The following is a 24,299-nucleotide window of genomic DNA, read 5'->3' as shown; positions in this document are numbered from 1 at the left end:
GTGCAAATCACTGATAAAATCGGACATCATAAAACAACACCTAGCGCCAATAATAATGAATGCCCCCAACATCAGGAAGCTCTAATATACAGATAAGAGAATATGTACTAATAAAACATGCGGAGAGCATTTACCGCTGCAGGTATGTTTATCGGGAAGAAGGTAGTAGCCATCGTCACAGGCGCAGCGATAACTGCCAGGGATGTTCACACATCGCTGACTGCAGCCGCCCTTCACTTTTTCTGGATCCTCACATTCATTGATATCTGGAATGACAAACAAACATTTTACGAAAACCATCAAACCTATGTCCGGGGAAACACCCTGAACAACGGAGGCATGCCTATCACTGGTTCTGGCCAATGTTTTCTCCTCTGACTTTCAGGAGGGAGGGGAAGGAACAGAACAATGGCCCAGATTTACTAAAGCCCCCGAGACCGTTTTCTGTCAGACTTTGCAGGTTCTTTCATGTATAACACCAAAATATTTGAACAAAGCACACAAACGGTATGTGGCTATCAAAAATTATCAACTTTATTTAAATATAACATGTAGAGTAATGGATAAAATACAATGATTTGACAGTACAGATTAAATATAGACAATACAATGTGTGAGCCACACAGAGGAAGACTACATTAAAAACGTGTGGGTACCCAGGTAACGCCACTGAAGGCTAAGGGTAGGTTGCAACAGTCACAAGTACAAACAGTAGCTATGCAGCAGGGTGCTGTTTAAACCAAGTGAGGGGTACAAAGACCAGGAGACAGATACCATACCAAAGGATTGGGACCACACACGTGAGACCCCGACACGTGTTTCGCCGTCGCGCTTCTTCTAGAAGAAGCGCGACGGCGAAACACGTGTCAGGGTCTCACGTGTGTGGTCCCAATCCTTTGGTATGGTATCTGTCTCCTGGTCTTTGTACCCCTCACTTGGTTTAAACAGCACCCTGCTGCATAGCTACTGTTTGTACTTGTGACTGTTGCAACCTACCCTTAGCCTTCAGTGGCGTTACCTGGGTACCCACACGTTTTTAATGTAGTCTTCCTCTGTGTGGCTCACACATTGTATTGTCTATATTTAATCTGTACTGTCAAATCATTGTATTTTATCCATTACTCTACATGTTATATTTAAATAAAGTTGATAATTTTTGATAGCCACATACCGTTTGTGTGCTTTGTTCAAATATTTTGGTGTTATGCACTTGACAGACAGCGAAGTGGCCCACGCTGATCTGTCTTATCTTTTGGTAACAGGTTCTTTCATGTGCAAACTGCTTGCACAGGTATTAGAGAAGTGTCGGAGACAAATTTCTGGTGCACTCAACACTTTGTGGCGCGGCTTTACTATACCCACCGCAAAACATAGATTTCTGCACTGAAATGGGCATACAGGTGCTCAGTTGTCAGACAAAGTCAGATAGAATTGTGTCGCACGCCCCATGTTATTATTTGTTTAATATTGTTTTCAGCCTTTGTGTCATAGATGTAAAAATATGTATTCCGAGACATATACCTCTGACAGAAGTCTGTATAGTCACACCGAGGTATACCTGTCACATGTGCTCCTGCGACCCATGTCTTGCGTCACAGGCGCACCCCTGTGCCTCTGTGAGTGGCACAATGCCGGTCGCGGCCTCACTCACCTGACCACGCTCTGGCAACACCTTCCGTGCTCTGGCGCGAGCATCCCTGCCACCGAGGGCGCGTGGGCTCATGCTCTGTGAAATTTAAAGGGCCAGTGAGCCACTAATTGGCACTGGCGAGCCGCTGCCCTAACATATAGTCTGCCTGTTCCCGTGACCACTGTTGGATCTTTGTGCCTCATAGCCTAAGCAAAAGCTTGATTTTGGGATTTCTATAATTATCCGTTGTTACGTTTATTTCCATTTCTGACTTCGTATCTCTGCCGCCAGTCTTGACCTTCCGCTACATCCCCGACTCTTATCCTGTGCCGCCTGTCCTGACCTTCTCCCTGACCACGACTCTGATTCTGCCTGCTGATTCTGTACCTCACCTTGGCCACTACCATGAGCAAAGTCGCGCCTGTACCAGGTGCCACTTAGACTCCGCTCCCAGATGTCAGCTTCTCTTGCAGTGGTTCTGCAAGATCCTGACAATACCGTACAACATCATGATATATTGAACATGCACTGAATTAGTTGTTCTACAAGGAAAAAAATGGTACAGAAAAATGATAATGGAAATTATGCATCATGTCAACTCTCAGGTCTCAAAGTTGATGTTCTGGACGCAGGAAGAATGAGCAAGTGTAAGGATCAGAATGGCCAAATTGTGATGGCTAAGAGAGCGGCCTACATAATATCTCTACATGACCCTGTACATAGTCCTGACTTCTGAACTGAAAACATCCATTGCTGACACTGCCGGCTGCAATCAGAGAATACAGAACATTGCACAATGTTAACAAAGCTTTATAAAACAAGCAAACCCAGACAGAAAGCTTCTCCTACCTTCATCACAATGCAATCCCCTCCAGCCAGGTTTACAGACGCAAGTGAACTCTCCCTTTCCGTCTATGCATTCCTTATAGCCGTCTTTATTGCAGGGTAAGGGGCTACACTGGTCTGGAATTGCTGCAGAATAAATGTGATGCATAAATGTAATTTTGCTTTTGCAGTGGATGATAAGTTCGGTTTTCTGACACATTTTTTTTATAACAACATAGATTTTAGTTGTCTGTTTTTCTATTAAAAACATGCACAGCAATTTTGGATGATTGTTCGAGAAGGGAGAATATGTGAATACTATGGATCAAACGCAGGAACTTTACAGAATAAATCTATAAAACAGTAACTTTTTTGTGGTTCCCATGGCCATTTTTGTACTTATCATTTACTCAATCCAAGTGCATAACCTTACATTTATCTACATTAAACCTCATAAGCCATTTGTCATACCATTCCTCTAGCTTCTACAAATCCCCCTGTAATATGATTCTATCCTCCTCTGTACTACTTTACAGAGCTGAGTATCATCTGCAAATATTGAAACTCTTTGTAAAACTTCATTAATAAGACTAATGTGGCATTCATCACAAAGCCAATTTCCAACTTAAATACACAGATTTTCTCCTAGTCCCAGTAGACTCATTTTATATACCAACCTGGAAGTGGAAGGCTCTGTTCACGATCTTGATGGCGTACTGCAGCTGTACTCATATTGAAGAGAATAAATTAACAGCTGCAGAACTCCGCACAACGGCTATGCAGGAGCCAGAGGCTTCTAATTCTAATTAACAACTGGAACAACTGTGTAAGGTTTGGGGTCCCACCATTCCGATACTGATGATTTACTATGATGATAGGTCTTTCATCGGAAACAGCAATGGGAAGTTCCACTCTATCTACAGTTTCCAGGAGAAGAAATAATATACCAACCTTTAATACAAGATCTAAGATCAGAAGGTCCATCAAAATTCAAGTAACTCGTCTGGTCATTTTTATCTCGATGATTTCCAATGCAGGCTATAAAAAATTTAAAAAAAGGTGTCATTTTGATGAGGTTCACCTATAATGATACAAAAAACTGTAATTGCAACATAAACAGCCTGAAAAAAGAGAGTTTTCGGTTGACATCCCTAACATGGACCATTATGTATGATCTGAGTTTGCCCAAATTTTGGGAATCTTAGCAGATCGATAAACAAAGAACAAAAAGTGGACAGTTTGGTCCATAATTATTGGTTTTAAGGGACTTGAAACCTTAAAAATTTTTGAACATTTTTTTGCGTGATGCATTGGGATAGTTAAAAATTAAAAACAAAACGTTCATTTTTAGTTTTTTGGGGGGGTTAAAGTTACAAAAAAACTGGAGAAAATGATTTTGTTTTGTAATGAATAGTATATAAATTAATTCACTATTGTGTGATGGTCGTTTTGATTTATTACATATGTAGTCTCTGGCAAACAGGACGACTATGGTGATCTTTTTTATAATATAAACAAGGATTCATTTTTTAGTTTACAGGCAGTCCCCTACTTAAGAACACCTGACTTACAGACGACCCCTAGTTACAAACGGACCTTTGGATGTTGGTAATTTACTGTATTTTATCCTTAGGCTACAATAAAGATCTGTAACAGTAAGGGGGATGCCTTACAAGGTAGCTAAAAGAGGCAGTGTTTTTCTGGTCCCATCCTGGAAAATGTAATTTGCATATTTCCCGCTATTCATTAGACAGGTTGCCCATCTCCTTTTAGAAGACACCTTTTCAATACACAATCAAGGAATGTAAAATATTAATACCCCTTCTTTTTGTTGACTTACCTAAATATCTTGGATAAAAAAATTCCTATAATGAAAAAGAAACATAAATAGTATGAAATTTCATCATTTCATTTCACAGAACAACATTTTTAATACTAGCCCTTATAGACATTGCATGTAGTAGATGTAGGCTATACGGTGGTATGAATGATATTTATTACATCCCTGGTTGTCGTGGATCTCCTCTCCAGAGGTCCCTGCTTGCAAAGTTGGTATTCCAGTTTTTGGTGCAACCAGATTGGAAGTACTGATATCATGGTCTTAGGCCCGTTCCACACTTGCGAGTGTGATGCAACGCATGCAAACCGGGAGCGAACTCAGCATGTCAGTTCACTCCCGCGGTGCAGCGTTCAGGCCGTGCGTTCCCGGCAGCATGCGCTGCGAGTGTGATGCGAGTTCATCGCATCACACTCGCAAGTGTGGAATGGGCCTTAGTAGTTATGACACCAACAGCTCATGACTTTTCAGGCCGACAATTGACTCAAAATGTTTACAATCAGTAAATAGTGTGGCGACCAGTATGGATAGTGAAGTTAAAAGTTACAAAATACCAGTCAAATAACTAAGGTTGGAAGGGACCCTGTCACAAGATTTTACCCCATTTGGGGATGAAAAGTGAAATCTCTCCTGTTTACCTATAAAACATACCGTATCCTCAAAAATTAAAATGGAGCAGAAAAGAGTCATATTTTGCCATAGATTAGAATCTGTGCAGCCAAACATACACAATGCCTCAGATTACAATGCAATCTCATGATTGAACTGTGTTTCCTAATCAGGTGCAGAATCTGTTAGTAGGTAGGTTTAGCCCCTGATCTGATGGCCAGAATTATATTGTATTGAATACATACAAGTTTATAGGTCACAGGGCTGAAAGATGAGATTCTTCTGTTTAAAAGCATGTTTCTATGTGCTATAAAACTAAAGATAGTGGTATCTAAAGTGACCCTCCCCCTGTAGCCTCTAAATTTGACTCATCCCAGAGAAAATATGACTCTTCTCTGCTCCTTTTTAATTTATGAGGACAATATTTTCAATAGTTAAATGGACAAAATTTAACTTAAAAGAGGGAATTCTAGAAAGGGCATTTCATTCCTTATGCTAATAGTTTAATGGAGTAAAATAATAAGAAGAAATATTTTATATAGCGCACACAGATTCTGCGGCACAGCACAGAGCTTGCCAAATTGGTCCCTGTCCCCATGGGGCCCACAATCTAAACAACCTACTAGTATGTTTTGGATTGTGGGAGGAAACTGGAGGACCTGAGGAAACCCACGCAAACTCGGGACAGTTTACACTTACCAGTTGCCATGATTTTTTATCATTATATCTGCTTCTTTTACCAACAGTTGTGTTGAATTGAGGTTAAAAAACTGATGGTAAAATGTGAACTGGCCCTCAAAAGCCATAGTCATGGTAGTCTGGGTCGTTAGGGAGGTAAAAGTCAAATCGGATCAGATCGGATCTTACCGTCTCAGGATTATTCTCAAATATCTCCCGGGCTTCTTCCTTATTACACAGTTCTTCAATACATTCCCGTTCAAGGTCCCCACGTTTACTCTCTTCAAAAAATGAATTTGCTCTCTTTTTCCGTGTCAGGAATTGTGATGCTGCCTGAGGAGGCAAAACTTTGTCCAAGAAAAATTAGTAAGACTCCCTATACAGATATTGTAATAATATACAGGCGGTCCCCTACTTAAGAACACCCGACTTACAGACGACCCCTAGTTACAAACGGACCTCTGGATGTTGGCAATTTACTGTACTTTAGCCTTAGGCTACAATAATCAGCTGTAACAGTTATCACAGGCGTCTGTAATGAAGCTTTAGTGTTAATCCCGGTTCTAATGACAATCCAACATTTTTAAAATCCAATTGTCACAGAGACCAAAAAAAACTTGGCTGGGGGTTACAATGATAAAGTACATACAAATTCAACTTAAGAACAAACTAACAGACCATATCTTGTATGTAACCCGGGGACTGCCTGTGCATCTATAGGGCTCTGTTCACATCTGCAATGCTGCTTTGGGAGACTCAGAGTCAATGGGGTCACAGAGGGTCATATCTATCATACACAACACTTACAATGCTAGTGGATAAGGCAATAGAACCACACACCATGCTGCAGAGTACAATACAAGTAAATAAGGCAATAGAACCACACACCATGCTGCAGAGCACAATGCAAGTAAATAAGGCAATAGAACCACACACCATGCTGCAGAGCACAATGCAATATTGGGATTGAATTGTGTTTCCAAATCAGGTGCAGAATCTGTTCGCAGGCAGGTTTAGCCCCTTATCTGATGGCCAGAATAATTTTACACAGACAGGGTCTAATAACTCCTAAGATCATAGGTCAGAGGAGGATGGGGGCTGATGATCTACAGAAAGGAATGCTGGGACCTCTGCCCTGAAGTGGCTGCTACATCCCACTCATCCTTGGTAATTAAGAAACTTTCAGAGCCTTGAATGTGCACACGTCGGAGGTTTACATGCCTCAGAGCCATCATCCTGCGAGTTAAAATCCCATTAAAGTTTGATGTCTGTGGAATATAGTGGTGTGATAAGGAGGAAACAGAACAGACAGGGCGCTGAGTAGTAATATTCACTGCTCTCTGGTGTCTGCCATGGAAATAGTAAATCTGAATCTGTTCTATCGGGGCTAATGTATCAATGTTTACTGTATTCTGAACACATTATGGTCCACATTATGGACTGAATTGGTGAGCGTGAACAGAGAAGAGTCATATTTGTCAGAGATGAGTCAAGATTAGAAGCTGTAGGAGGAATGTCATCTCAGATGCCCCTATCTTTGGTCCTATAGTACCCAGAAACATGTTTTGGTGTCCTATTAAAGATAAGCATTTTATCTTTTAGATTGCATTATGTTTATGGGTATGTACACCACAAATTCATTATTATGAGTAGTTAAAAAAAGGAATTTGGATTTCTGTAGCTCACATTTCCATCAATGTCTTTAACTCTCTGGGGGGCATTTATTATTGGCTTTGCACCAGTTTTTCGATGGCCATGTTTTTTGTTGCCATGTGCACCATATTTATTATATGTTGGACACAATTTAGGTTCTTTTCCAACACTCACAACTCTTTTTTGTCATCCAATTTGGCGCTGCTTTTGAATCCCCAAACTTTTCCTGCAGTTCTAGTTTCCCAAATTTTTTTGGTGTATAACACCAACAAAAATCAAGCATTAAGGCTGTGTGCCACAAGGTAACATCACAGTGCAAAACTCAGCTAAAATCGGGCACCAGAAGACAAACTTTATCTCCAAAAATAATAAATGCCCCCAAGTTTATCTCAATTTCTGTAGCTCACAGAACCAAAAGCCTGATGGAATCTGAAAGATGCAACTCTAATCTTCAGTACAATACCCCTGTTTTAAGTTATGGACCTCTGAAGTTACACCCTCCCTGAAGCCTCTAAATATGACTCATCTTGACAAAATATGACTCTTCTCAATTTCACATGACTTTGGAGGACATTTTGTAATTAAATGGGTGAGATTTCACATAAAAGAGGGAATTCATGAAAAGGACATTTCATCCCCTACCTGAGGGGGCTGATAGTTTAATGGCCCGACATAGATTATTGCTGAGTATTGGACCCTCTGATTACCTATACTACAGATATAACTGATGAATGATAAGGATAGTGGCTTCAGATCACTTTTTAAAGAAAAACTTCAGACAAGGAGCCCTGAAAGCTCAGCCTTTACATACAGTCTGGCAAGCAAAAGCTAATGAGAGGGTTAAGGAAATCATCTCCCCCCATAGTAAGACATGTGTAAAGTGCAGATAAACAACAGGATGCCAAGGAACAATAAAGGAACAGGCTGGGAACATGGCATGGACTTCTCATCAGTGTTTTCAGGCCACACTATAACCACACAGTTCTCCAGCCACTGCAGCATATACTAGAGTACTTGGGATTATATTTGTCGTAGAGACTAAGATGCAAATAATGCTCTTATATCCGAGTCCATCAGAATAATCCAGCCGGCTGCTCCCTACAGCATTCCCAAGCTTCCTGGATGTTTACAAAACCAAGACTCCTGCTGTTTATCCTTATAGTAACTGTGTTACACAACATATAGAAAGAGATACAAAGAGATGTCAAAGAGATACAAAGAGGAACCTACAAAACAGATGTACTTACAGGTCCGTCCTTCACACAGGGAAGTAATGATGAGAGAAGAGGCCAGCAGGACCAGGCATAGGGTGCTCATTGACATCATGATCCGATAGCATAGAGGAGCCTGCTATGGCCAGGCCTGCACACTGCTAAGTTTATGAGCACAGCCCAGCCTCTCCTCCACAACACTGGGACACTGGGGGGAGCTCAGCTGCAGGGGCTGGAGAAAGGCCCAATGACTCCTGGGCTTTTCCAGGAAACATCCCTCCCCTGCCATGACCAGTACACAAACACAGGGTAAGGTGTGGGTAGTAGGGGACAAACTGGACTTCATCACACATGTAGTTAACTCTACCTTTACTCAAAGGAAATGGCAGACAGAATTTAGAACTTTAACACACACATATATATATATCTTTAAAAAATTCTAAAGTGTAAGAATGCTTTACAAAAAATATACAAGAGTTATTCCAAGAATCTAGAAAACCTATAATATAATAATTCTTTACTTATATAGTGCACACAGATTATGCAGCGCTGCACAGAGTTTTGACAAATCAGTCCCTGTCCCCATGGGGCTCACAATCTAATCAACCTACCAGTATGTTTGAGAGTGTGGGAGGAAACCGGAGAACCCAGAGGAAACCCACGCAAACACGGAACATACAAACTCTTTGCAGATGTTGACCTGGATGGGACATGAACCCAGGACACCAGCGCTGCAAGGCTGTAGTGCTAACCACTGAGACGCCCTATGCAGTAGGAGGGAAAAAAAGAAAGTATACATACTCGCCACTCCAAATCCTGCATCAATTTGAAAACCTGAATATCCAGGGGGGTCACCGGATGTGTTTCAGCCAACGAAGTGGGACGTCACTTCCATTTACAAAGGGACTTTGGTAACTTGGTACCATGACCACCGCCCAAATCCGTCCAAATCCCTGGAAAACCACTTTAATAGCTTATTTTAATTAACAAAAGTGAATTATGAAGAAAAAACTACACTGATAAGTGATATTATTTACTCATTTGTTTCCCCCTTCCTAATTGTTATGGGCTTAAAATAAATTATCTGGTTGGAGGGTCCAGGAAGCAGTGACTTTACACCTTATAATGACACATTTGTCTTACAATGACGCTCACATGGTATTCCCCTCACAAGAGTCCTTGCATTGTGTGACTGGGGTAGGATTGATGTGGCTGTACTGAGAATGTGAAAACAAATTAATTTAGAATTGTGATAAACTTATATGAACACAGTTATGGTCATGTGTCCCTGCTAGGACATAGATCAGTGGTGGCGAACCTATGGCACGGGTGCCAGAGGTGGCACTCAGAGCCCTTTCTGTGGGCACTCAGGCAATCACCACAGGACAGAGATCACCAAACAGGACTAAATCCACCAAATCTTCCAGCAGTCGCAGGCAACTTATGAGATGCTGCTCTCAGCACTATTTTAAAGCAACACTTCATTGGCTGTTTGGAACTGCAGGAAAACTGAGGTGGTGTTGTCAGAACCGCATTATCTTTGGAGGTCCTCCTGCTGGACCCACCATTCTTCCTCTACAGAGTTACTGCTTAAAATGCCGCATTGGCACTTCACAGTTAATAAGTGGATTTTGGAGTATGGGCACTCGGTCTCTAAAAGGTTCGCCATCACTGACATAGATCTTTCTCTAAGAATAGACAATGTACAACTCTGTGAATGTCAGCTTTAGCTCGGACTCTCAGACCCTTTTAGTTGCTTATTCTAACTTTATGATCAGTAAAGCAAAGGTCTTATATAGCAACATGTGTGGTCTTATGTCATTGGCATGTCTTGTAGACTGTGAGAGCAAGTCCCATGATTTCACTATAAATAAACATGATTTAAATGCTCTCTGAGAGGATGAGATAGAGCACTAAGGCAACATGTGTCACATGTGTATCTGTCTCTACCCCCACTATCTCACCCAAGGGGGGGGGGATTCTATTTTTCCTGTCTATCTGTCTGTTTGTCTAATTCTCACACCCACAGATAACTGGTCATATCCATTGCAGCATCAAAGACATCCAGCCCACTCAGTCATAAGAGCTGCCAAAGGGCTCGTGTACATACAGAGATGGGCAAGCGCTATACTCCGTACACCCACCTATGCGGAGGGGGCGAGATTTCTTCAGTAAAGCTGCACAAATCCTGCCCATAGTCACATGATGCAATGAGATTTTGGGGGAAAATTCATTAAAGGACATCTGTCACCAGATGACTGGTGGTAGACTGTCCACACAATCATGTTTGTTCTGAATACCATGAAAAATTAACTCTATAAAAATATGTAAATGAGTCTGAGGTGCTCAGGCTGAGGTCACCTGAGCGCCTTATGGCTCCACCGGCCAATAATTATGCATGGCCTGCCATTTGGTATTCACTCCTTTGTGTGCCTCCCCGCTCTTCGCAGACAACCGGTGATGCCAGCCGGGTGCCTGCAAGTCTCGTGCATGTGTGAGAACTCCATTACTTGCACATCCGACGGTCCGGTGCCCGTATTTGCTAAGAGGCTCTGACCTCTTAGTGGAAAAGTGCACAAACTCTGCCAGTTCCGACTTGTAGACTAGATCAGAACTGGAAGAGTTTTTTTTGCCATAGACTCTTTTCTCACAATGGACTCAAAGCTCCAATAAACAATCTATGGTCCACAAATAGCATGCAGCATATCAGAACCATGGGAATTGCAACACATTCGAGTATTTGTATTTAGTCATTTCCTCATGGTCACTGGAGGCCGGTAACTTGTGTGGGTGAAAACATTTAGTGCTCACAGCACTGAACAATAAAGGTGAAAGAATGTGAAAATAAATGGAGTGTGATCATCAGGCAGGATGTTATAGAGGAGGAGGAACTGAGTAGATTGTGCATAGTGTCCTATCTTCAGGCAGCATGTTATACAGCAGGAGAAGCTGAGCAGATTGTACATAGTGTTCTATCTACATGCAGCTTGTTGTAGAGCAGGATGAGCTGAGCAGATTCTATATATTGTCCTATGTACAGACAGCATGTTATAGAGCAGGAGGAACTGAGCAGATTGTACAGTGTCCTATCTGCAGGCAGCATGTAATAGAGCAGGAGGAGATGAGCAGATTACACACAGTATCCTGCTGCAGTATGTTAGAAAGCAAGAGGAGCTGAGCAGATTTTACATAGTGTCATATCTGCAGGCAGAATGTTACAGAGCAGGGGGAGCTGAGCAAATTGTAACTATTGTCCAATCTGCAGGAAGCAGATTATAGAAAAGGAGATGTTGAGCAGATATTACACTATGTCCAGTCTGTGGGAAGCATGTTATAGAGCAGGAGGAGGTGAGAAGATTGCGTAGTGTCTGAGCTGCAGGCAGCATGTTATAGAATAGGAGATGCTGAGCAGATAGTACACTTAGTACTATTTGTAGGAAGCATGTTATAGAGCAGGTGGAGCTGCGCAATTTGCACTTTTGTGTCTACTGGACAGCTTATTTAAGAAGTCAGTTGTCATTTTAGAAAACACCAGACAGGGGAGGCGAATAAGGCACCAGTGCCTGGAGTAGAATGGATAGCACCAGGTATGTTAAATATTAATGTCTCATGTATGGTCAAATTTTACTTTCTGGGTTGCTTTAATGCATTCCTGTCCAATTAACCATATGGCACCTTTTAATCATTAATATCTTCTCCTATGTGTTAAAACCGGCTTGTGAAACTTCTCTTTGAGTATGTACCGGTAATTGAATTGTGATTCACCGATTAGCAACTAAGTGTCACTGATGTAAACAAATGACGGCATAGTAACTGTGTTGTTAACAACCTATATTGTTGTTTTCTTCCTTGTATTGGTTGAGGATTCAGCATCAGGACATAGCAGTGACTTACAGGTGCTCTCATACTCCCCTGACACACACGAAGGAGGAAAGCTACTGGTACCGGTATTAAAAAAAAAATTATGTCCCCTGCATATTTGGTATCGACACTTATGTAACGACCCGTACAATAAAAATAAATTGTTACCAAACGTGTATGTGATTGCTGTAAAAAACATACAAAATTACAATATTTTCACATCCAACCTCATAAAAACAGGATAAAAAGTGATCATATGTAACATTTACCTTGACACGATCCCAATAAAAAGTCAACCAGCAAAAAACAAGCCCTAAAACAGGTCTGCTGTGCCTTTTAAGTTTTTTAGAACATGGAGATTCATAAGCAAGTGAATTTCCCAATGAATGAGTTCTGTATTCCGTAAAACAAGTCAAACATAAAAATCTATATAAATGGGGTATGGCCGTAATTGAGGCGACCAATTAAGTAAAGATACAATGTTCTCTGTGCAATATGGTATACAAAACATAAAATGATAAAAATTTATTGTCAATTTTTAAAAATTCCATATCGTGTTTGCAATGGTTTCTTCCTTGTTCTCCGGTTTCCTCCCACACTCCAAAACATACTGGCAGGTTGATTAGAATGTGAGCCCCATTGGGGACAGGGACGGATTTGGCAAGTTCTGTGCAGCGCTGCGTAATCTGTGTGCGCTATAGAAATAAAGAAATTATTATTATCTTGTTTTAAATCATTTAAAACGCTTAAAGGGTTAAAAACATTACTAAAGACTGTTTTGAATACTTTGAGGGTTACAGTTTTAAGAATGGAGTGATTTGTGGGGAGTTTCTAATAAATAGAAATTTTAAAAACCCCTATAAAAACTAAATAATTCAATCTGAAATTCCAGGGAAAATTTTAAGTTTGATTTGTAAACCTCCGAACGTCGTCATAAAATAAATTCAAAAAAACGATGCCAATAAAAAGTAGACAAATGGTTAATTAGTAACTAATTTGGGCTGTTAGACTTACTACTGTATATGATGAGTGTAACTCTTAGAAATCAAAAACTTTCCCACTTTTCACCAAATTTACATTTTGGTTATTAAAAAAATGAAGAAGTACAACATGACATGATAAAAAGATCTCAAAATCACCAACGTGTTCTAAAGTTATAAATAAAGTTATTATAGATTTTTTAAAAATTGGGATGTGTTCCACAGCTCTACAATGGCTTAATCCCAAAAAGGTTAAATTTGTAGGGTATAAAGTGCTGCAGATTTTCATAATGGAAACAAACTTTGTTGTACAAATATAGAATGATGTGGAGTAAGAGGCTGGAGGATTGTCTACAGCACAAAATGTGCCTTTTTAGGGTGATGCCACAGGTGATGTTTTTGGACCTGCGTTTTCAGTCTAATTAACGCATCCGTCAAAACGCGTTTTTAAATGGACTGAAAATGCATGCTCAAAAACTGGACAAAAACGCCATATATGGTGCATCATCCTTAGAGGTAAAACTCAGTTGAAATTTACAGAATTGTCTCAGTGAAAAAAACTAATAAAAAAATATATAAGACCCTTGATGTTTTACAGATGTCTTAAAGTGTTTGTTCACATTGCACTGAAACGCTGCAGCTTTTTTGCAACAAAATTGTCTCTCTGTATCTGCTGCAAGTCTGAATTGTTGATTGTATTCTGTAAATACCGCATGAATACCGCAGGTTACACAAAATTCATTCCAATGCATAAAAATTGCAGCATCAAAACGCACCCAATCAGAGAGCGGTTATCACATTCGAAAGCGCCTTAAAAAAAATGAAAGGAGGAACTTGATTGGTCACTATAGAGAGGCGGTTTACTATTTATTTACAGCAGTACAGAAGCATCTCTCCCCGTGTAATATTGAGCATCTTAAAGGTAGGAGACTGCTGGGAGTTGTAGTCTCTGTATGTATATTCCCGAATCCCTCCATCTCTCTCGTCTTATCGCAAACACCACAACATCCCTGCATCCCTCGGGCCAGCCAATCACCAGCCATCTATTATCCTCACATAAACATTTTTAATAAGACGCCCCTAGCGATTGGTAGATTGTTATCAGATTATCTATTGGATGTGAGAGGAGGGGGCGTGGCTCAGAGCCGCAGGAAAGTGTTTGTCGGGTTACCATAGAGTCTGCAGTTTCCGGTGTACACTGCGGGGTCCGTCTGTCTGTCTGTAGTGATAAATCACAGGCTGTGGAGGACTGTCCGCTGTGTATGGAGGTGGCGGGTGCACGGCGGTGAGGTAGGTGCTGCCCCCCTGCACATAGTGTGATGGTGTGTGTGTACGTCATCCCCATACACATCACCTACATGTCACAGGGGGACGGATGGGTGATCTCCCCCAAGATAAGGGGCACAGAGCGAGGTACGACCCCTGACCAGACACTCCTGCCCCTGTTTCTCCACACTACATTACGATGGGCGACACACGGGAATTCCTGCAATGTGAATATACCCTTAAAGGGGTTCTCCATTATCAGCTGTTTTAGCAGATCTCGGTGTTGGGACAAGCTCTTATACTCTCCACTAGTCTTTATGGTGGCAGATGAGAATCTCTTATTACCAGATACATCTGTGTTGTTTTCAAAGACGAGATCTTTATCTTTACAATGACAGGGCTTGGGTTAAAGGGGTCGTCCAGTGACAATAAGTCAGGCCCAATCCACAGGATAAGGGTTAACCTGCTGATGGATTGGGGTCTGAGTGGTGGGACCACCACAGATCACGAGAACAGGGGTGCATTGTACCTGGAGATGAATAGAGCAGCCACTGCTATTACATCTCTATGGTGCTGACGGATATGGCAGAGTATGGTACACCGATATCTCCTTCAGCACCACAGAGAGATGTTAGCGACTAGCTGCTTTTTTAATCTGAAACCCTGTTCCCCTTGATCTGTGGGGGTCCCATCGTTGAGACCCCCCCCCTATTGCCAATAGATAGGGTCTAACTTGTTGTCACTGTACAACCTGTTTAAGGCTCCATTCACATGAATGTGTGAAGGACCAATATTTGGCCGCACAGCTTGAAGCCTATGGCGCCCGGCTGTGGTAGAAGGACCACATACTCTATATTTTCCTGTGTTTCCGACCCGGCGCCATGCATCATCTCTCCAGCGCGCAGCTGTATGCTTGCCACATAAATTAAGCAATTCTAGAAACATACTCCCCCTTCCCATTTTGGAAGATATGGGGCAGATTTACTTACCCGGTCCATTCGCGATCCAGCGGCGCATTCTCTGTGGAGGATTCGGGTCTTCTGGCGATACACTAAGGCCGTTCCTCCGACGTCCACCAGGTGTCGCTGCTGCGCTGAAGTCCGCCGAGGTCCAACGGCGTTCACGATCCATTGCTGGGTGAAGGTAAGCGCGTGTCCAGCGACACTTTTTTAAAATGCAGCGGTTTTTCCGAATCCATCGGGTTTTCATTCAGCCATGCCCCCCGATTTCCGTTGCGTGCATGCCGGCGCCGATGCGCCACAATCCGATCGTGTGCACCAAAATCCCGGGGCAATTCAGGAAAAATCGGCGCAAATCGGAAATATTTGGGTAACGTGTCGGGAAAACGAATCGGGCCCTTGGTAAATGACCCCCCATGGGTGCTCAGCCAAACCCAGCATCTTATATAAGTGGAATGGGGCAAGCAAAGTGTATGTCTACCCCACTCTTTATGCCCCTCACTCATATTAACAGATGACTTTTCCTTTTATTTTTCAGAATTCCTCCCTGCATGAATTGGATATAAGGGGGGATATCCTCCAGCATTCAGGATGTTGAAGCCTTCTTGGGTCTCCCACAGCAGCTCCTAGTTTTCCAGCTTTTGCATGTCTCATGTTTAGCCTGATGGCGAATTGCTGTAGGAATTGGTTTAAACGATGGCGTCAGCCGGTGAGGTGAGTTGTAGATGTTTCGCTGTCCTGATCATACAACATCTGTATGTATCATACTGCCATTCTCACACTGCTGTCCCCTCTACACCCACACTCACTGGAATCTTCTTATAGTGAGTTTCTATGGGGAAGGCATCTTTTATTTTCTTATGCAAGAATAATCATGGGATTTACTTTTCCGCTGTTCTATAGAGATGGTAGTGATGTATCGTGACAGCACAGCACACACTGGACATCCCATTGCTCAGACCACACTGATCAGCAGGTTATACCTTATTTCGTGAATAGGGAATAGTTTGCAACTTAGGACAACCCCTTTCAGGACTCCTTCTGCTGGGAAAGTTAACACTGGAGGGCATTGTCCGAATATTTGTTGCATTGTTATACCATTTTACTCATGTCACTGTCATTCTGGTACTTTTGACTGTTAGAAGATTTCCTAGTCATGGCAAGGGTGATCAGGAGACTCCCTAATGTTGCAGGAAATCAAAATCCATCATGATAAACTAGGGACACTCACTCATTGACCCAGGCACCGTCACTGTGGTAATCTTCTTATATTTCTTATCCATAGCCTCCTTCTTTCAAAAATTAAAATTATGCTAATGAACTTGAAGGGCTCTGCAGGGCATTACCAGAGTCCCTTCGTGCTGCAGCTTCACATGTCTACACTGTCTCATCTTTCCCCTCTGCACTTCTCCCTCCATTTATCACAACAGTAGAGTACGTTTCAGCTGACAGTGGTAGGTGAAAGAGCTCCTGCACACTGTAACAGCCTGTGAATCTTCAGCACGGAGGAGATCGGCTAACACCCCTAGAGCCCTTCTTGCACATTAGCATAATTTTGACAGTTCATTTAAGAAGAAAGGAGACCATGGATAACAAATATAAGAAGATTAGCACAGTCATAGGGCCTGGATCTATGAGCAAGTGTTTATCATGCCTGATAGTAGATTTTCTTTAAAGAGTCAAATCATTATATTATAGGAGCCCAAATAGCTTTTCTTTTATCATTGACAGTAGTGATGTATATATTATAGGAGTTCCTTTTAATATGCTGTTGAAGCCTCTATGTCCTGATAGTTGGTTCTCCAGTGAATTACTAGGAATATTGCTGGTATGACTGCTCCATAGGATGATAGTAGTAGTATGTGAGATGCAGTGGTACGTCCTGCCAGGCTTCGGTGCAGTGTCAGCTGCTCATCTAAATCTTGGGTAATCTGTATGATCCTGTGTAATACTTATTCCTCATGTCAGCACTTGTGTGTGTAGCTGGGATATATGAGGTTACTGTGTGAGCAGAACATATCAACCGAGAGGGGTCCTACCTGATAATAAGTGGGGATTTAAAAATATAGTTGTCATTGACTTTGTCTCCTACCTTGACATTTCACTTTTGGTAAAAATGTACTTTCCTTATATACTTGAAAACAATGAATATAGTCTCTTTCTAAAATTATATAAAGCTGTTCCTCTGTTACTCCTCCTGGACATATATGGATGAATTGTCAACTGGCTGATTATCTAAATCAGTCGACTGCTGTCAAAGTAGTGCAGCTTCCAGGAGAAATGGTAAAATCTACAGTAACAATAAGAAGTTATTCTCCATCAGAGACAGCCCTGATATCTTAAGGGGGTAGTCCCATTTCAGACATTTATGGCATCTGCAAAGGAAGTTTCATCTGATGTATCCAGGTCCCTACTCTGCTTCCTATCACTTGCTCGGTTGTTATCAGGACACTCATTGACGTGAATAGCGAGAGCCATTCACACATGACAAGCAGGACAGGGGTTAGGAAGCCCTGGACATAGATGGGACTCATCTACCTGACATTTATGGACAAATAGTAAAAGTTGATGACGTTAAATAATTAGTGTTGTTCATCCACGCTGTATTGATTCTTGACAGGAAAGTGACTCTGGTTATGGTGGGTTTGGATAACGCTGGCAAGACCGCAACTGTGAAGGGCATCCAAGGAGGTAAGTCACCGCTTATAACCAATCCATGATGTGTCCTCTGTTACATTTTTTAATCATGTTTCTGTTTCCCTTTCCTTTTCCTGATGTGTTATCCAATACTACGAGAGCCTAAAACCTCACAGACAGATTCTAACACAAGCCTCAGGCACACGGCCGTATAAAGAAGGCCATAAATATAGCCAGAATACGGCCCCATGCATTCCAATGGGCAAAACTGCCATCCATGTAATTTTTCCATCGTATTTCCGTTTCGTACGGCCCATAGTATACGGCTGTGCACCATATGCCCCATATAGACGTGCAGTATCCAAAACCAATGGAAGGAGCATTCTGTCATCCAGCCATCATCTGCCAGTCCACCGTATTTTATACAGATACAATACAGTGCAAGACGTTGCTATACTGTAGCTTTACGTCCCGTATATATAGCCAGAATACAGCTGTATATACTGAACAGAAAAGACCACACGGTCGTGTGCATGAGGCCATAGTGAGATCAAACGCCTGCGTGTGGTCCATTTTTTCCCAAGACTGTTCACTCAATATAATGTATTGGTTGGACTTGATGGACTGATGTCTTTTTTTTTAACCATTTTTGCTATGATACTACTATGATTCTTAAATCCGAAAAATCAAGTCCAGGCCTTGGACATATAATAAGGTAGAGCATGCTCTTGGATATCCCATGACTGATAATATGGTTGGTGTACCACCTACATACATGGCTAAAAGGAAAGCGAGAATGGGGGTCATATTACTTGGCCGTCCTAATAGTTGTGAGGTCAATGCAGAGCTGGCACAGCTTGTGTACACCACTACTGTATTCACATGATGCACCTGTGGACCCCCCATCCTTATTGTCACTAGGGTCAGTTTCCCATGCATAAATTGTTTATCCTCAATCCTATGGATTAGGGGGTAAGTTTAAGTAATGGAAAAAACGTGTTAAAATAGTTGGCGTGATCACTATGACAAAGGTTGAAGACCCTAATAACGTCAATTAGAAAGTAATTACCCTGGTAAATTTGTATAAAGCCTCCAAGACTGGTGGTTCGCATCACCTGCCAGCAGCAGGACACTAAACATCCCGTGTCCTGCTGCTTTCCTAGCGGATGGAGGGGGCCATCCAGACATTACTGGTAGTGGTTGTATGGGTGTGCCAAGGACATCTACACGTCGGTAAGGACAGTGCGGTCCCCTCCATCCATTGGTAGCCAGAAGGACATGAATTTTGCTACCAGGGGTCATGTGACTTCCAGCAGCAAACATTAGTAAGTATAATATGGGTGAACCTATTAGAGTCTTGTACTGACTTTTGCAGGAATTATTTAATGGTTACCAGGGTAGGGTAACCTGTAAAAAAAAAAGGGGTACTTGCTCTGCTCAGTCTTCCACTGCTGGGGGGTCACTGGACCTCCTTTGGCCAGTTGGTTTCCTCAGCGGCGCCCAGAGAATTCTCATCACAGCCATCATGCCAGGTTACCCCTGCACCCAGCCTTTAAATCTGGTTTAGCCACATACAGTATGTAGTGATCCAGGTAAAAATTCTTACTATTGTGACAACTAGTGTCGGTCATTGTAGTGTTAAATGTTCTAGTTGGTTCAGACAGGTCCAGCAGGAGACCATCCCCGCGGCTCCATGCAATGTTATTGTACTGAGGACAGTGATCCGGGGGGCTGCATTCTTCACCATTGCCCTTTCGTTACAGAGTCTCCGCAAGACGTGGCCCCCACTGTGGGCTTCTCCAAAGCAGACATTCGCCAGGGGAAATTTGACATCACAATGTTTGATCTCGGCGGTGGCAAACAGATCCGGGGCATTTGGAAGAACTATTATGCGGAGTCCTACGGAGTGGTGTTTGTTATTGATTCCAGCGACGTCGACAGGATGGAGGAAACTAAGGAGACGGTGGCCGAGGTTCTGAGGCACCCGAGGATCGCCGGGAAACCAGTATTAGTGTAAGTGATGGCCAGATCCTGTAATCATGTGATGCCGATAAGGGATCACTTCAATCAAATAATTAATATTATTTGTATAATGAAAAGTTATACAATTTTCCAATATACTTTATCAAATTCCTCACAGTTCTCTACATCTCTGCTTGCTGTCATTTAAACAGGAAGCTTCATTGTTTACTTCCTGAGGGTAGATCTCTGTCCCTGTTCATGTGATGTCACAAAGGTGATTGGCTTGTTAGTATCCCAGAGCTGTGTGTTATAACGAGCCGTGCAGCTGTGTGACATCACATGACCAGGGATATATAACGAGCCGTGCAGCTGTGTGACATCACATGACCAGGGATATATAACGAGCCGTGCAGCTGTGTGACATCACATGACCAGGGATATATAACGAGCCGTGCTCCTGTGTGTCATAACGTGATCAGGGATATAACAAACAGTGCACCTGTGTGACATCAAATGACAAGGGATACAACGAGCCGTGCAGCTGTGTGACATCACATGACCAGGGATATATAACGAGCCGTGCTCCTGTGTTTCATAACGTGATCAGGGATATAACAAACAGTGCACCTGTGTGACATCAAATGACAAGGGATACAACGAGCCGTGCACCTGTGTGACATCACATGACCAGGGACAAACTTCTATCCACTGGAATTAAACATAGAAGCTTTCTATAGAAGGACAGCAAGTAGATATCTTGAAAACCATGAGAAATTGATTTTCCAGTGTAGAAAAATACTACTCCTTTCTCTGTATTTTGGCAAAATGAATGGGACTGGACAAAAGTTCACTGTGAATGGAGGTATTTGACAAAAAAAAAAAGGTATCTTTTATTTCTTTACTTTAAAATGATTTCAGACAAGACTGTAATTACAGACGCCCTGTGTTACTTTTTATCGCTGTTTGTTTTTATGCTGAGTGATTGTATCCACAGGTTGCTGGTGATTTATATCACTTTGATTGTTGCATGGTTGTGTTGCAGCATAGTATTGAAGCTACAAAAGAGAAGCGACAAAAAATTAAATCCACTGTTGAGATGTGACTGTGATTCCTGTCCCATCCGCCGTGCACTCATACAGTACAGCTAGATAGTTGTTAGTTCACTGCAGATCCGGTGATGTTCAGACTGATTCCCTCCGTGTTACTGGAATGGCTGAACGTTACACGTACGATCTCTGCTGTCGCATCACCTCTAAATCCTAGGACCCTACGCGTTTCATTGCTGCCAGAAATTCATCAGGGCTCTATAAGGTTAGGAATAATTGTTATAGTCAGGAATAGCACTGCTTCCAGAGCTTTTATTGCAGATGACATGGCAGTATTTTTTGCGGGCGGCAATGGCCTTGCTGTCATAGTCTCAAAAAAGGGGTCAACTGAAAGCATATTAATAAGGGATAATTATTAAAATAAGGGATAAATGATCTATTATGGTGGCGTCAATACCCATTTATTACTATACGATCTTCACAATTATGGACCTGTATGATGGACAGTTGTGATGGTATCCAAACCATATATTGCTGTACAATCTTCAATCCAGCTATGTCCATATTCTACTCAGTAAAGCTTGCCTAGGATATAAAATCATTTATCCCCATGAATGGGACAGGACCTCTAGTAACCTGGCCCAGCCACTACAACAGAATGGAGCCCTTCTGTTTCAGTTTTCTGTGTCAAACCAGTGCTAGAGGCAGCCAGTGTCCGCTGATCAGTATGGATATCCTTGGCATGTGTGTCATATCTGTAGTCTAGGTGCGGACCAAGAGGTGTGTACACCTCTCTCCGGTCCAGTTTCATCACCTGGGACAAGACATGGTGCATTTAGGCTGTGGATTCTCCCGAGTAAGACAGGTTTATGATGCAGGACACTTCACCTACAAGTCTAAAAGGTTAATGTGTATGTAAATGATAAACTCACCAGTTCCCTTGTAATGCATGTGGGTCCTGGATGTTGCGATGGCATCGGTATCATGTGTGCTCATAGAGGGGACATGATGATTTGTTTTCGTTGTACATTGGTCACATCCAGAAGGGGAAGCCACGAGCTGAGCTGGGACACAGTGATATTAACTAATGAAGAAAATGAGACATTGCTGCAGTAAAGGGAAACCTCAATGACCAGAACCCATATCTGTAACCATTACCTTTAGTGGCGTTTACCTACATGATATCTACCTCTAGGTGGCGCTGCAGTAGAGCTAATCTGTATACTTGTCATGGTGACCTGTAGGCTCTGCGCCCGATGAGTCTCCACAAGGCCGGAGAACGATGTGAGGATGTTACCCTTGTATTCATTAATTGAACTGACACAAGTCTGGCGGCACATTATACCTTTGCATTTTTGTTTCTTTGTTACCTTTTTGGACAGTTTTTAGGAGATCTGTGACCGGGGTTAATAAAACATGGACTAAGGTTCGTTCTTGTGTTACATTATACCACAAAAATTAAAGACCTCCCGAATTTTATGTTGGTTCTTTTAATGTGTCTGAGGTAAAAAAAAAAGTTGTAGTTGCTTATAGAAACCAATCAGAGCTCAGCTTATATCTTCTAAACAGAGATGGGACAATGAAAGCTGAGCTCTGATTGGTTACCATGGGCAAATAGAACAGTTCTGCATTTAGACACCACCACTATATCTTTGATTATCCATCAATATCTTAATAGGGTAGGTCATCAGTTTCTGATTAGTGGGTGTGAGGTTTTGGGGTGGTCTCCCACAATATGTGTAACTGGAGGCAAACTAAGGGGGTAAATGCCATGTGATTTATTTGCGGTGGATAAGAAATAAACAGCAATAAGGTGTTTCTACCTGAGTGAAGTTACCCCCCCCCCCCTCCCCACCCTGTTCAAATCAAACAAAATTGGTGTCAAACGTTTGTGCTACGTTTGTGTTGGTTTGTGCAGCAGAAATTTTCTTTTGTGCCGCTATCGTTTTAAAGATATTAATGAAAGTTTCCAGAGGCCATGAGAGGTCAACCAGCCCCCCACATTGCCCAAATCAAACAAAACTGGTGCTGAACAATTTTGCTATGTTTGTGCTGCTCAAATTTTTGTTTGTGCTCCTTTTTGTTTTGAATATATGAACAAAAAATTAAAGGTCAAAAGGTCAACCAGCCCGCCTCCACATTAAGAAAACTGGTGTCAAACGTTAGTGCTACGTTTGTGCAGCAAAAATGTTCGTTTGTGCTGCTATCATAATTTAAAAGACCTCTACCACCAGTATGAAGGATTGTAAACTAAGCACACTGACATGCTTAAAAATTATGCAAATGAGCACATGGGCTAAAGCCTATATATTTTTTTTTTTTCATAAAAACAAGGGCACAAGAAGCTAAAAGAAGAGTGGATCCAACCATTGGGGGTACACACCAGCATGTCAGTGTGCTTGGTTTACAATCCCTGATCTTGGTGGTCATACCTTGTGTCAGGGGGAACCTTCTGTGAGATGGGGAATTACCACATATGTTTAAGTGATGGGATCCCCCTCCCTCCCATGGCCTGGGCTTGCATCGGTTCCTGCTCTGCTCAAGGGAATCCCGAACAGCAGCCCTATACACAGGGGATTCCCTTGAGCAGGTGCAGGTCGGCAGCAGCTATTACATCTACTCCAGAGGGGGATTCCTGGCACAACAGACACTTCCATATAGTCACTCCGTACCGAAATTTACATAACCGTCCTGAGTTTTCAAGTATTGAAACAGTATCAAAGTTTCAATACATGGTACAACCCTAGAGCGTAGGCTGCAGCTGTAGTATTGATGGGGGGCCGCTGCCCTATATACAGAAGAGAATGTGCAGGTTCTGTAAGTGGCTTCTGTAATGCGGAGATCCCCGTGCTCTATGTATGATGTATAATCACAGGTTGGACAGCAGGGAAATGAGTCAGGAGGTCATAAAAGATTGTGTAATATACAATATACAATATACAAGAATAGCAGATGATAACTCAGGAGAGGAGCGCATGTAGATGATAGAGGAGCTTGTGCATCGGCGTATGATGGAAGCCACTCCCCCTGCTGTGGCCGATACTGCAGAAGGCGTATATAATCTGAGGATAGACACCTTATCATTTCTTCGCTAGACATGGTTAATGTTAACCAGGCACACTTTTCTTGGTGAATGCCTCATCTC

At 42.2% G+C, this 24,299-nt stretch overlaps 2 protein-coding genes across 5 annotated transcripts in view; one reads left to right on the top strand and one right to left on the bottom strand.

Moving 5' to 3' along the window:
- Positions 1-8,674, bottom strand: part of PROS1 (protein S) — a 41,506-nt gene extending 32,832 nt beyond the window's left edge. For both annotated transcript variants that reach the window (XM_072138522.1, XM_072138523.1), the window contains exons 1-6: positions 8,480-8,674; positions 5,769-5,926; positions 4,296-4,320; positions 3,407-3,493; positions 2,480-2,602; positions 135-266 (exon numbers count right to left, since the gene is read on the bottom strand). In XM_072138522.1, the coding sequence (XP_071994623.1) occupies positions 135-266; positions 2,480-2,602; positions 3,407-3,493; positions 4,296-4,320; positions 5,769-5,926; positions 8,480-8,558 (604 nt within the window). In that variant the 5' untranslated portion in view covers positions 8,559-8,674. The remainder of the gene's footprint in view (positions 1-134; positions 267-2,479; positions 2,603-3,406; positions 3,494-4,295; positions 4,321-5,768; positions 5,927-8,479) is intronic.
- A 5,741-nt stretch (positions 8,675-14,415) lies between these two features.
- The window catches only part of ARL13B (ARF like GTPase 13B), a 35,900-nt gene continuing 26,016 nt past the window's right edge, over positions 14,416-24,299 (top strand). For all 3 annotated transcript variants that reach the window (XM_072138521.1, XM_072138520.1, XM_072138519.1), the window contains exons 1-4: positions 14,416-14,574; positions 16,048-16,223; positions 18,130-18,200; positions 19,910-20,159. In XM_072138521.1, the coding sequence (XP_071994622.1) occupies positions 16,162-16,223; positions 18,130-18,200; positions 19,910-20,159 (383 nt within the window). In that variant the 5' untranslated portion in view covers positions 14,416-14,574; positions 16,048-16,161. The remainder of the gene's footprint in view (positions 14,575-16,047; positions 16,224-18,129; positions 18,201-19,909; positions 20,160-24,299) is intronic.

The sequence above is a fragment of the Engystomops pustulosus genome, chromosome 2 (assembly GCF_040894005.1).
Source record: "Engystomops pustulosus chromosome 2, aEngPut4.maternal, whole genome shotgun sequence".
Classification (NCBI taxonomy): Eukaryota; Metazoa; Chordata; class Amphibia; order Anura; family Leptodactylidae; genus Engystomops; species Engystomops pustulosus.
The sequence above is the reverse complement of the archived record's forward strand: the minus strand, read 5'-3'. Positions and strand labels throughout refer to the sequence as shown.